Here is a 14,599-nt window from a genome sequence, read left to right on the forward strand (position 1 = left end):
ACCACTTGTCTGCTACGTGGCCTTGGACAAGTCACTTCACTTCTCTGTGCCTCAGTTACCTCATCTATAAAATGGGGATTAAGACTGTGAGCCCCATGCGAGACGGGGACTGTGTCCAAACCCCCTCTGGACTGTGAGTTAGTTGTGGGCAGGGATTGCTCTCCTTATTGCTGTACTGTAGTGCTCTGCATATAGTAAGTGCTCAATAAATATGATTGAGAGAATGAATGAATGATTTTCTTCTATCCACCCCAGTGCTTAGTACAGTGTCTGGCACATAGTAAATGCTTAATAGATGCCACAATTATTATTATTATTATTAGTGTTATTAGACCACGGTTCATCCACCATTTACCATTAAAAGACACCATCACCCATTGTTTCAGGATTTTTTTATGGTATTTGTTTTGTGCTTACTATGTGCCAGGCACTGTCTTAAGGGCTGAGGTAGATACAAGCTAATCAGGTCGGACATAATCCCTGTCCCACATGGGGCTCACAATCTTAATCCCCATTTTACAGGTGAGGGAACTGAGGCACAGAGAAGTTAAGTGACTCACCCAAGGTCACACAGCAGGTATGTGGAGGAACCAGGATTAGAACCCAGGTCCTTCTAACTCCCAGGCCCATGCTCTGCCCATTGGGCCGTGCTGCTTCTCTCTTCTTCAGCACATACATCAAACTCTGCTCAACTCGAATGCCAACTCTGTGGCATTGTACTCTCCCAAGCACTCAGTAAGCGCTCAATAAATATGACTGAATGAACTGAACGAATGAATGGTGCTAATGGTAGCATCAGCGGAAGAGAAAGAGATGGACTGGGGAGGAAATAAAGGAGGAGGAAAAAAATAAAGAAGACTGAGTAGCTTCTCTGTTCCTCTAAGTCCCAGCGTTGGGCATCCCAGCTTCGGCTACAATTGTCAGATCCCCCCTCCAACCCTACCTAATGGAAGGTTCCGTGTAGGTTTTGCTAGAGGCTTACCGTCACCTGCAATGACCCTGTCTAAAGCAGAAGGAGAGGAGAACGGAGGGAGAAAGACGGGGACCACTCACGGAACTTGGGGGTTCTGAAATTCAATAGCGATCCAACTCTGAACTGGAGTGTTTCACTACTTTATCGTCATTTAGTAACTTTCAAAACTTTGTAAACGTTATTCTGGAAGACAGGGATGAAGTGTGGCCTCGGGTCCTGAATTAAGATGTTACATAAAGGAGCTCTGCCAGCATTGGCGGGATCTTCCACATCCCAAATTTCAAGCATGCTGCAACCTGGCCTAGAAAAATAGTCATATATGTTAAACTACAGATACATACAAAGTAAACGCACAGTATGTTCAACTTCCAAGTTATTTTCTAAGCTGATGTGAACCAAACTTCGCCTTTCCGTTTTAAAATTTCTTCAAGTCCTTAACAATAAGCACTTATTATTAGTTATTATTTTGTTACCTAATACAATATTATCCCTCTAGACTATAAGCTCTTTATGGGTGGGGAACATGTCTTCTAATTCTGTTGTACTCTCCCAAGCACGTAGCATGGTGCTCTGCATATAGTAAGCCCTCAATAAATACCATTGATTGACATAATGATAATAACGGTAAGGAGAAAGGTTAGCTCTCCCTTGAAAAAATATCAGGAGATCAAGCGACAAATCAAAAACAGCAACAAGCCCTATAAATGGCAAATGCATCAAAGTAGCAGGTGTTTTCAAAGCCCAGGTTTACTGTTGATGTGAAATACTAACACAACATCTCTAGATTCTAAACTTATTGTGGGAAGGGAATGTGTCTGCTGACTAGGCTGTATTACACTCTCCCAAGTGCTTAGTGCAGTGCTCTGCACAAAATAGTGCTCAATAAGTACCGCTGATGATGATCTTGGAGTAGTCTTGATGTTGTTCTAGTATTTCTCTCATTTCCTCAGCAGTAAAGATTATACCACTGTGTCCCACTGTGGTCTGAAATTGCACTGAGATTCTGGGAGCATTTAACAGTATTCTTTAGTGTGATGGTCTTTGTTAAGCACTTGCTATGTGCCAAGGACTGGTCAAAGCAATGGGATAGATAAAATTCAATCAGTATTTGGCCCAAGAGGACTCTTACTACTTCATTCATTCAATCGTATTTATTGACTGTGTACTGTGTGCAGAGCACTGTACTAAGTGCTTGGGAAGTACAAGTCGGCAAGAGATCTTTCTACCTGGACTGTGAGCCCCATGTGGCACAGGGACTGTGCCCAACCTAATTGACTTGCATCTACCAGAGCGTGTAGAACAGTGTTTGACACATAGTAAGCACTTAATATACCCTTTAAAACAACCAACTAGGGTCTTAGCAGCAGTGGCTTTCTATTTCCTTCAGCATCAAGCAAGCACTCCTTACAACTGGGTTCAAGGCTCTCTACCAACGCCCCATCTTATCAGCTTCACCCCAGCTCATACTGTTTGGTCCTCCCCTGCTCACCTTCTAACTGCACCTCATTCTCAACTCTCCTGCCTCCATCCCGACGTAGAACTCCACCCTTGCCTTAATCCAACAGCTAGATCCCCTCTTTGACACCCCTTTAACGATCCCACCTCCTTCACAAGCCTTCTCCAAAGAACCCCCAACATCTTGAGTCAAGTCCAATTTAAACTGAACAACGGCCATCTTCTCCATAAAATACCTTGTATTCTTTATGGTATTCATTAAGCACTTACTATGTGCCAGGCACTGTACTAAGCACTGGGGTAGATACAACTAATCAGGTTGGACACAGTCCGTGTCCCACATGGAGCTCAAAGGCTTGAATCCCCATTTTACAGAAGAGATAACTGTGGCACGGAAAAGTGAGGTGATCTGCCCGAAGTCACACAACAGACACGTGGCAGAGTCAGCATTAGAACCCGGGTCCTTCTGAAAAACCTTCCCACACCTTTGAACACCTCTCTCCATCAGAGTCATCTTTTTTGAGCTGTCAATTGGATTTTCTGAGTGCTTCTTGTGTGCAAAGCACTGTACTAAGCAGATGGGAAAGCACAGTACCAAAGAGTTGATAGACATGTTCCTTGCCCAAAGGGAGCTAAGAGTCTAAGAAAGGAAGACTGACATTAAAATAAATTACTGCTATGTAATGAGGGTGGGATGAATATCAAGTGCTCGAAGGGCGGAGATCCAAGTGCATAGGTGATGCAGGAGGGAGAGGGAGTAGGGGAACTGAGGGCTTATTTAGGAAGGTCTTTTGGAAGAGATGTGATTTTAATAAGGCTCTAGACTGTAAGCTTGTTGTGGGCAGGGGACGTGTCCACCAACTCTGTTATACTATACTCTCCCAAGTGCTTAGTACAGTGCTCTGAACCCATTAAGTCCTCAATAAGTCCAACTGATTAGTAAGGCTTTGAGGGTTGGGAAAGTGGTGGCCTGTCATTTATGAAGAGGGAGGGAATTCCAGGCCAGACAGAGGACATGGGTAAGGGGTGATTATTTTATAAATCCATCATCTTGCTTGAAAATTGATGCAAGACCTGTTAAATCCAAAATTGTAGGTGGTGGGAGAGAGACAATAACAACTTTTATTTTGGGGGGCAACTCGCAATGATGCCTGGGTGCAGAGAGTTCAGTGAGATCCTCCAGTTATCGCTCCATATTACTGATCATTTTCCTGACCAAACTCCTCAAATGAGGTGTAGATAGATATCTGTTGACTCCCCTTTCTCCTCCAACTCTCCTCTTGACTTACTTCAAGCCCCTTCACTCCACTGAGTCTGCACTCTTTGACGGTACCAATGGTAACATCCTTCTTGCCCAATCTGATGCGCTCTACTCTATCTTAAGCGTCCTTGACTTTTTAGCCACGTTTGACAGTATTAGTTGACTCCCTTCTTTTAGGAGCAGTGTGGCCTAGTGGAAAGAGCCTGGGCCTTGGGAGGCCGAGGACCTGGGTCCAAATTCTGGCACTGCCACAGTTTCGTCATCTATAATATGGGGATTGAGACTGTGAGCCCCACGTGGGACATGAACTGTGTCCAACCCGATTACCTCATAGTAAGCACCTAACAAATTCCAAGAAAAAAAAAGAGTTACACGGGTTAAGGTTTATCTTTCTCTGTTCAGCCACATCCGGTGGTAAAACAAGTCAGGGACCCATGGAGGTTCTTTTGCGATTTGTGAGGCTCAAATTTAGCTCCAAGTATACGTTAAAACCTCCCTGTATTTCTTTACTAGTCCACGCATCTTCAGTGGCAAATCTCAGGATCTGAATCTTTCTGCTGGCATTCCTGCCAAGTGTAATACTGATTAAACACTGACTTTGGCCTTTATTTTGTTTGAGGACTTAGTTCAGTTGCGGTGACCGAGGCCAGTGGCAAAGAAGGATTTGCTCCAGGGGGAGGGAAAGAGTTTAAAGGAGCAGGCAGTAGACACCTGGCTCGTTTGGCTCCTCCCTCTCACCTGCTCTCTTCTCAAGCTGAAGAGAAGCGCTTAGTACAGTGCTCTGCACACAGTAAGCGCTCAATAAATATGATCAAATGAATTAAGCCAAGACCTGGGAGGTCACAGAACCCCACCACAGGAATAATACACGTCAAATGGACTGTAAGCTCCTTGTGGGCAGGGAATGTGTCTATCAACTCTGTTTTATTGTACTCTCCCAAGTGCTTAGTACAGTGATTTGAACACTGTAAGTGTTCAATAAATACCACTGACTGACTGTGAACTTTGGAAGGGAAACAAGATGAAACTGTGGTTTAACATCAGCCTAGGGAGAGCTAAGCTAAAACTGCATTTTATTTCTCACGTCTCTTCGCCAGCGTTTTCTCGCGGTTTTCGTTTATGTCCCCCCAGCTAGGGGAAACTGAAGATTGTGTCATTTTTTTATGGGTACAGTGAATATTGATTTAATCTCTATTCCTTAAAGAGGCTTGTGTGGTCTTTCTGTACTTTGTATTCAGTAGACAATCAGTAAATACCATTGACTATTTGCTTTCCTAAATCTACTTTCACCAACTTTAGGATCGTGTTATGCCCAGAATGGACTTGTGCTGTGGAAAGAAAGTTCCCTAATACTTCCATCATGTCTTACCCAGACTGGATAATGAAAACACGCATTATAGTAAAAATGACTGTATGCTCTGACTTTCTAGATCAACTGGAGAAGAAGCCTCCCCCGCCAAAAGAAATAGAAATCCCTTCTCCCTATTGCTGCTGTGGAACTCAGGGAGGACCACAGTGCACAGCAAAGATTTAGAGGACCCCGGGCAGGCAAACTCTGAGGGGTGGTCTGAACTCTGAACTGTTCAGGGTTTGGGCCGGGGAGAAATAGCTCCAGGAAACTGACCCTTGCATGGACACCTACTTTACACTCCAGTGGTCCCCCACCATCAGAAGGGACGGGAGTGGCAATGACTCCCTCCCTCTTCTCACCCCCCTCCCCACCCCACAGCACTTGTGTATATATGTGCATATTCATTACTGTATTTATTTTATTAATGATGTGTATATATAATTCTATTTATTTATATTGATGCTATTGATGCCTGTCTACTTCATTTGTTTTGTCTATCTCCCCTTTTCTAGACTGTGAGTCAGTTGTTGGGTAGGGATCGTCTCTATTTGTTGCCAAATTGTACTCTCCAAGTGCTTAGTACGGCGTTCAGCACACAGTAAGCACTCAAGAAATACGATTGAATGAATGAGTGAATGTGGCAGTGCTGACAACAGAATACATTACCGCCTCCCTAAAATAGCACCGAGGCAAGGCTACCCACTGCCGTGATGGAGGTTGGTGTGCCTGGCCCTCTTTGAGGGGTGACGGGCTGGGAGAGGGATTGCACTAGCTCCAGCATTTAGAACAGTGCTTCACACATAATAAGCGCTTAACAAGAACCATAATGATAATGATGATCTCGCTCATCACTATCTGAGGGGGAAATTCATTCATTCAATCATATTTATTGAGCGCTTACTGTGTGCAGAGCACTGTACTAAGCGCTTGGGAAGTACAAGTCGGCAACATATAGAAACGGTCCCTACCCAACGACGGGCTCACAGTCTAGAAGGGGGAGATAGACAACAAAACAAAACATGTAGACAGGTGTCAAAATCGTCAGAACAAATAGAATTATAGCTGTATGCACATCATTAACAAAATAAATAGAAAAGTAGATATGTACAAGTAAAATAAATAGAGTAATAAATCTGTACAAATATATACAAGTGCTGTGGGGAGGGGAAGGAGGTAGAGTGGGGGGAGATGGGGAGGAGGAGAGGAAAAAGGGGGCTCAGTCTGGGAAGGCCTCCGGCTTAAGCAGTCACCCTCTCTTTTCACAATGGATAGCGTGGGTTCACGCATGTTTGACATCACGAGCTCCTGAATTGAATGTAATTAAATCTCTTCCTCCAACTTTCCTAGAGTTTGGTTCAAAGACTGTCTTCTGAAATACAACTTTACAAAAGTGGACTCTCCCAACAGAAAGATGATACTTTCTCATAATTTGGTAAATCGATTCAGAGGTGGGTCAATACTCACTTAGTTCTCACTACGCACCAAGCCTCTTCTAATACGTAGTAATTCACACCTAAGTTTAAAAGTTGACGCTGCACTTCCTTTGCCGGTTTCCGGCTGTACATGGAGTAAACGGTTTTCATTCTGGCCCTTTCAAGACAAAGAGTAAATTAAAAGACTTTGAGTGAGAGAGAACAGATTGAAGAGACGGAGGAAGTTCCTGGGTTAGGAGCAACTACGTATGCTGAGGGAAACGGGCCAACCCGATTCAGCCTTGTCCAGATGGACTTCAGCGCTTCAGAGAAAGGCTTCAGGGGAAGCCCAACTATGAGAAGCCACGTGGCCTAACGGAAAGAGCCCCAGTATGGGAGTCAAAGGATGTGGCTTCTAATCCCACCTTTGCCAACTGCCTGCTGTGTGACCGAGGGTATGTCATTTCACTTCTCTGTGCCTCGGTTACCTCCTCTGTAAAATGGGGATTAAATCCTCCTCTCTCCAACTTAGACTGCGAGCCCCCTAAGGAAATGTTTCCAATTTAAATGTCCTGAATCTACCCCAGCACTTAGTATAGTGCTTGGCACCTAGTAAGTCTTTAACAAATACCATATTATGATGATGATTACTACATGCGGCTTTGGGACAGTGACTTTGGGCTTACCCAGTCCTGGTCCTCCTCACTCACCACTGCAAGGACCCAGCCGCCCCGACTCCTTGCAGAACTGTTCACCCTGGCACCTCCTAGTGAGGGGACTGAGGTTTGGGGTAGGCAACTGGGGACACATTTTGCTTTTCAAGCTTTTGTGTACCCAGGGCCCACTGAACTGGGCCCTTGTCAGTGGAGTGGAGAACATCCGACGTATTTTAAGCCATTATTTCCCAGTCGATACTGGAAACTTCTGCTAATGTAATCTAATGCTGGGAACATTAATAACATAATACAGACTAAATAACACGACTTTTTATACAGCAGATTACCCACTGCTTTGCAGCATATGCAAAGCACTATGGATAATTAGCATATGGACTGAGGTTATGCACTATTCCGTGGTGCGGACATTCACTTCCCAGTCAAAACTGCCCTTTGGAAGTAGAGTTAAAAATAGAGTTAAAAATTCCCACCACATCCTGCTTTAGAAAGAGTGCCCTGCTGAATGTTACTTGGATGTCAAGGAATTAACAAATCAACACAACGCTTTGGAAAGTAAACAGATGAGGCATCAACATTCCAACAAGCTCCAGTCAAAGCTAGTTATAGCAAAAATGAGAAACACAAAGCAAGGCTGCAAGGCTTCCATTTTTTATGGTACTCGTTAAGCACTTACTATGTGACAAACATAGTAAACCATTATATTTCTGGTACGACAGAAACTTTTTTTACAAACATGGCACACATAATCACCCCTGAAAAATTGGTTAAAGACCCGTTTCTAAAACCGCATATTCTCTTCTATCTCTAGTGTTTCTCTTTAGAAGTAATGAAGGGAAACCATTTAGAAATTATAAACTACCCTTGACCTTATCTCTCTATCCCCACAAGGTTTGGCTCCAAAGGAGCTGCTCGCTTACTGATTGAAATACGCTATGCCGGTCTAACCGCAGCAACTGACTCACAGTTTTCTGCTGGGAAACAGCAGTCTGAGACATTGTTGTTCTGCCTCCTTAAAACATTCCTCTGTCCTTCTTGGTTTCACACAGCTGCCTGGGTATTCTGCTGTTGTTCGTTCTCCTCGCGTCTCACCCAGAAAAGCTGTGTCTGGGGGACCGTAGCTTCAATGTCAGGAGACTGACTGTTCCAGAACATCACTGTATGTTCCTCTGCCTTGCCTTTTGATTTTGATCCCGAAGGCCTTACTCAAGGAGTTGGATGCTACGTTCATATGAGGTCCGGCTCTCACATCCGTAGAGGGGGTTGGGCCGCACTACGGCTCTGAAGATCTTTATTTTGGTCTGGATCCTTATTCAATCAAGCACTCCACCACCTTGCCCCTTCTACCTCACCTCCCCACTCTCCTTCTACAACCCAGCCCGCACATTTCGCTGCTCTAGTGTTGACCTTCTCACTGTGCCTCAATCTCACCTATCTCACCTCCGACCCCCACCCCATGTCCTACCTCCGGCTTGGAAGGCCCTCCCTCCTCAAATCCAACAGACAATTAGTCTTACCTCCTTCAAAGCCTTATTGAAGTCACATCTCCTCCAAGAGGTCTTCCCAGACTAAGCCCACCTCCTCTTCTCCCACTCCCTTCTGCATCGCCTTTCTCCCTTTGTTCTTCTCCCAACCCAGCCCCATAGCACTTACGTACATATCTGTAATTTATTTATTTGTAATGATGTCTTTCTCCCCCTGCCACCTCCCCAAGACTGTAAGCTTATTTTGGGCAGGGAATGTGTATGCTAATTTTGTTGTACTGTACTCTCCCAAGCGCTCAGTAAAGTGCTGGGCACACAGTAAGGGCTCAACAAATATGACTGAATTGAACTGAATCAATTGCATTTATTGAGTGCTTACTGTGTGCAGAGCACTGGACTAAGCACTTGGGAGAGTACAATGCAACATGATTAGCAGACACATTCCCTGCATATAAGAAGCTTACAGCTTAGAGGGAGAGACAAACATTAATATGAATAATTTATATTATAAAATTTAAATCTATGGAAAATGTCCAAAGGTCACAGATCCAAGCCCATAGACAATGCAGAAAAGAGAGCGAGCTGGGGAAAAGAGGGCTTGTTTGGGGAAGGCCTCTTGGAGGAGATGTGACCTTAATAATGCTCTGAAGGAGGAGAGAGGAGGTCTGGCATATATGGAGTGGGAGGGAGTTCCAAGCTGGGGGGCAGGATGTTGGGAAAGGGGTCGGCGGCGAGATTCATTCATTCAATCATATTTATTGAGTGCTTACTGTGTGCAGAGCACTGTACTAAGCACTTGGGAAGTACAAGTTGGCAACATACAGAGACGGTCCCTACCCAACAACGGGCTCACAGTCTAGAACGGGGAGACAGACAACAAAACAAAACATGTGGACAGGCGTCAAGTCGTCAGAACAAATAGAATTAAAGCTAAATGCACATCATTAACAAAATAAATAGAATAGTAAATATGTACAAGTAAAATGAATAGAGTAATAAATCTGTACAAACATATACACAGGTGCTGTGGGGAGGGGAAGGAGGTAAAGTGGGGGGATGGGGAGGAGGAGAGGAAAAAGGGGGTTCAGTCTGGGAAGGCCTCTTGGAGGAGGTGAGCTCTCAGGGCTTTGAAGGGAGGAAGAGAGCTAGCTTGGTGGATGTGTGGAGGGAGGGCATTCCAGGCCAGGGGGATGACGTGAGCCGGGGGTTGACGGCGGGACAGACGAGAACGAGGCACAGTGAGGAGATTAGCGGCAGAGGAGCGGAGGGTGCGGGCTGGGCTGTAGAAGGAGAGAAGAGAGGTGAGGTAGGAGGGGGCGAGGTCATGGACAGCCTTGAAGCCCAGGGTGAGGAGTTTCTGCCTGATGCGCAGATTGATTGGTAGCCACTGGAGATTTTTGAGGAGGGGAGTACCATGCCCAGAGCGTTTCTGCACAGAGATGATCTGGGCAGCAGCGTGAAGTATAGACTGAAGTGGGGAGAGGCAGGAGGATGGGAGATCAGAGAGGAGGCCGATGGATGAGATTGGGGCACAGTAAGTAAGATGATACTAGAAGAGTGGAGTGTGTGGGCTGGGCTGTAGTAGGTCAATGAGGTGAGGTAGGTGGGAACGAGCTGATTGAGTGCTTTAAAGCCTATGGTAGGGATCCTAATACCGTGCTGCCAATACATATTCTGTTTGACGGTTTCCTAAAGGATGTGCTGGCCTCCTAAATTCAAATTTCTACTTCTCTGTCCACCGCTGCTTTCTCGGTCTGTGTGCTACCTAAACAGCAGAATTCTGTAACAGTACTAAATCCAGGGTTGCCAATATCAATTTTTGGTTGTGTGTCTGGCCGCCCTAGGGCAGGCTGCTACATCACCTCGGTTTTCTTTAGATTTGCTGTCAGCCTGTAATGGCCTACTGAGAGCTCACCTCCTCCAAGAGGCCTTCCCAGACCGAGCCCCCTTTTTCCTCTCCTCCTCCCCATCCCCCCCGCCCTACCTCCTTCCCCTCCCCACAGCCCCTGTATATATGTTTGTACAGATTTATGACTCTATTGATTTTCCTTGTACGTATTTCCTATTCTATTTATTGTGTTAATGATGTGCATCTAGCTTTATTTCTATTTCTTCGGATGACTTGACACCTGTCCACGTGTTGTGTCTTGTTGTCTGTCTCCCTCTTCGCGACTGTGAGCCCATTGTTGGGGAGGGACCGTCTCTATACGTTGCCAACTGGTACTACACAAGCGCTTAGTACAGTGCTCTGCACACAGTAAGCACTCAATAAATACGAATGAATGAATGAATGAATGAATTTAGGGAAGTAGCTTACAGGTCTTCTGGGTTCTGTGTCTTTAACGGGGGGCTCACCGTCTCCATCCCCATTTTGCAGATGGGGGGACTGAGGCACAGAGGAGTTAAGTGACCGGCCCAAGGTCATGCAGCAGACCACCTTGTGACTCCCAGGCCCCTGCCCCAACCCCATGCAGCAAACCTTGTGACTCCCAGGCCCATGCCCTATCCCCATGCCATACTGCTTATCTGTCGATGGTTATCGATTGATCTCTGCTATGTACTGAGCGCTCGCTCGCTTTGAGGAGAGCCCCGTACAAAACGCTCGGGAGGGCACACTCCAACAGAGTCGGTCGATGGGACCCCTGCCCGCAAGGAGTTTAGAGGAGGAGTTGGGCGTTCAAAACAGATCATTGGATTGGTTTCATCGCACCCCACAGACAGACGCTTTCAGTCAGTGCCTGCCGATGACAAAGGAAGAAATCATCTTTAGGAGGCGTGAAGATGGAGCCATCTAGTCTCGGCTTGCTACTGCTCCAGCAGAACCCTTACATTTTGGCCTCATGATGGCTTCTGCTTAGTTACTCGGTTTCATGAAGAAAAATTGGATCTCGCACCTGCAGTATTGGGGAACATCCAGCGCCTCAATTTTACTCGCTTTTGGCCCGCTACACATCTGCCATACACCCCCTGGCCTGGAATGCCCCCCCATCCCACATCCGCCAAGCTAGCTCTCTTCCTCCCTTCAAGGCCCTACTGAGAGCTCACCTCCTCCAGGAGGCCTTCCCAGACTGAGCCCCCTCCTTCCTCTCCCCCTCGTCCCCTCTCCATCCCACCCGCCTTACCTCCTTCCCTTTCCCACAGCACCTGTATATATGTATATATGTTTGTAAGTATTTATTACTCTATTTATTTATTTATTTTACTTGTACATATCTATTCTATTTATTTTATTGTGTTAATATGTTTGGTTTTGTTCTCTGTCTCCCCCTTCTAGACTGTGAGCCCGCTGTTGGGCAGGGACTGTCTCTATGTGTTGCCGACTTGTACTTCCCAAGTGCTTAGTACAGTGCTCTGCACACAGTAAGCACTCAATAAATACCATTGATTGATTGATTGATCATTTATTTATTTATTTTACTTGTACATATCTATTCTATTTATTTTATTTTGTTAATATGTTTTGTTTTGTTCTCTGTCACCCCCTTCTAGACTGTAAGCCCACTGTTGGGTAGGGACCGTCTCTATGTGTTGCCAACTTGTACTTCCCAAGCTCTTAGTACAGTGCTCTGCACACAGTAAGCACTAAATAAATACAATTGATTGATTGATTAAAGGTGCAGTCATCTGTGTACGGCAGTTCTTAAATGAATGCTTTTAGGACTTTGGGTGATGCTCACCTTCCCCAGAGGTGTAGAAACCAGGACTCTTGCCATGTAGAATAAGTTGAACAGGCCCAGGCCAGATACTTAATCCCCATTTTACAGATAAGGAAATTGAGGCACAGAGAAGTTAAGTGACTTGCCAAAGACCACACAGCAGAGCCAAGACTAAAACCCAGGTCCTTTAGACTCTTAGGCCGGTGAACTATTCAATAGGTCATGCTGCTTCTATCATTTTAGGTGAGTTTAATGCTAGAGGTGGTTGCAACTTTGTGGTCCAGCTCAAAATCGGAGGTAGCCCTGATTTAGGCAAATCAGCACAAATGGAACTCTTCTTCATATATGTTCTAATCCCATCTCTGCCAATTGTCTGCTGCGTGACCTTGGGCAAGTTGCTTCTTTGTGCCTCAGTATTCTCATCTGTAAAAAGGGGATTAAGTATCTGTTCTCCATCCTGTGAGCCCCGAGTGGGATAGGGACTGTGAGCAGCCTGGTTGTAGCTACCCCAGTGCTTAGTACAGTGCTTGATACACAGTAATCACTTAACAAGTGCCATTAAAAAGAAAAAAAAGACAAGATATCATAGAGAAGCAGAAGCATGCCTCAGTGGAAAAAGCCCGGGCTTTGGAGTCAGAGGTCATGAGTTCAAATCCCGGCTCCACCAATTGTCAGCTGTGTGACTTTGGGCAAGTCACTTCACTTTTCTGGACCTCAGTTATCTCATCTGTAAAATGGGGATTAAGACTGTGAGCCCCCCGTGGGACAACCTGATCACCTTGTAACCTCCCCAGCTCTTAGAACAGTGCTTTGCACATAGTAAGCGCTTAATAAATGCCATTATTATTATTATTATTATTATTACTCTGAGAGAGAAACATCAGTGCTGCCGGATCATCTTCTTGTGGCTAGCAGAACGAGACTTGAGCTTGCATTATCATAGCACCAGTAGTGTGAGCCACCACCAAAGAAACTTGACATGTGAGTTTTGGCTCTGGCTACCATCATCATCAATCGTATTTATTGAGCGCTTACTATGTGCAGAGCACTGTACTAAGCGCTTGGGAAGTACAAATTGGCAACATATAGAAACAGTCCTTACCCAACAGTGGGCTACCAAACATCACGACCTAGCCAACAGGAATGGCCCAGACTCCTGACTCACTCTCATATCCTGATCATGCAGATCTTAAAGCTGCATGCTCCGGAGACAAGGCTTCCGGCAGAATGATGATGATGATGGCATTGGTTAAGTGCTTACTATGTGCAAAGCACTGTTCCAAGTGCTGGGGGGATACAATGTGATCACGTTGTCCCATGTGGGGATCACAGTCTTAATCCCCATTTTTACAGATGAGGGAACTGAGGCTCAGAGGAGTTAAGTGACTTGCCCAAGGTCACACAGCAGACTTGTGGTGGAGCCGGGATTCGAACCCATGACCTCTGACTCCAAAGCCCGTGCTCTTTCCACTGAGCCACGCTGCTTCTCTAATGAGTCTACAACCAGCCTGCCATGTGGGAGAAAGAGGCTACTGGAGCCCATTCCCCCCAGGAATTCCCCCAACTCTTCTCCAGCCTGGAAAAGCAGAGGAAACTCCTACATCGTGACACCATCTCTAGTTTTAATTGCTTTCCCCAAAACCAAACCGTTTTGAACACACATCTCCTCCAAGAAGCCTTCCCTGATTAAGCCCTCCTCTATTCTCCCACTCCCTTCTGCATCGTCCCAACTTGCTCCCTTCATTCATCCTTCCTTCCAACTCCACAGCACATATGTATATATCTGTAATTTATTTATCTATTCATTTATTTATATTAATGTCTGTCTCCATCTCTAGACTGTGAGCTCATTGTGGGCAGGAATGTTTCTGTTTGCTGATACGTTGTACTCACCCAAGCACTTAGTTCAAAGCTTTTTGCATACACTAAGCACTCAGTAAATACAATTGAATAAATGAAGGAATGAACATTGGGAAAACTCCTCCACGGAGCCACAATGAAGCTGCTCCTCTAGCCCACAATGGCCCTACTGCTCTTGTATATATAGTCTTCCCTGTCTGTCATATTGCTTTTGTGCTTTTATTGTTTCATCTTACCCTGTGGGTCTGTCACCAACCAGCCATTATGGGCTGACAACAAATCTAAAGAAAATCAAGGTAATGTAGGGAAGCCAGACACATAACCAAAAACTGATATTGGCAACCTAGGACTTATCCCTGTTAGAGAATTACGTTTACAGGTTTCAATGATGCAACGATGGACAGGAAGCCGGGATTTGAATTGATTAATTGTTTGGTTGATTATATTTTATCCCTTGCTTATTATTGGATTGG

General features: G+C 45.3%; 1 protein-coding gene across 3 annotated transcripts in view; it reads right to left on the reverse strand.

Annotated features, from left to right (window-relative positions):
• Window positions 1–1,097: 1,097 nt before the first annotated feature.
• The window catches only part of LOC119949264 (probable C-mannosyltransferase DPY19L1), a 110,106-nt gene continuing 96,604 nt past the window's right edge, over window positions 1,098–14,599 (reverse strand). For 2 of the 3 annotated variants that reach the window (XM_038770890.1, XM_038770881.1), the window contains 2 exons: window positions 6,505–6,630; window positions 1,098–1,274 (listed from right to left, as the gene is read on the reverse strand). In XM_038770890.1, the coding sequence (XP_038626818.1) occupies window positions 1,121–1,274; window positions 6,505–6,630 (280 nt within the window). In that variant the 3' untranslated portion in view covers window positions 1,098–1,120. The remainder of the gene's footprint in view (window positions 1,275–6,504; window positions 6,631–14,599) is intronic. The other variant, XM_038770899.1, reaches the window with a different exon arrangement.

This window comes from Tachyglossus aculeatus, chromosome 2, assembly GCF_015852505.1.
Source record: "Tachyglossus aculeatus isolate mTacAcu1 chromosome 2, mTacAcu1.pri, whole genome shotgun sequence".
In the NCBI taxonomy this organism is placed as follows: domain Eukaryota; kingdom Metazoa; phylum Chordata; class Mammalia; order Monotremata; family Tachyglossidae; genus Tachyglossus; species Tachyglossus aculeatus.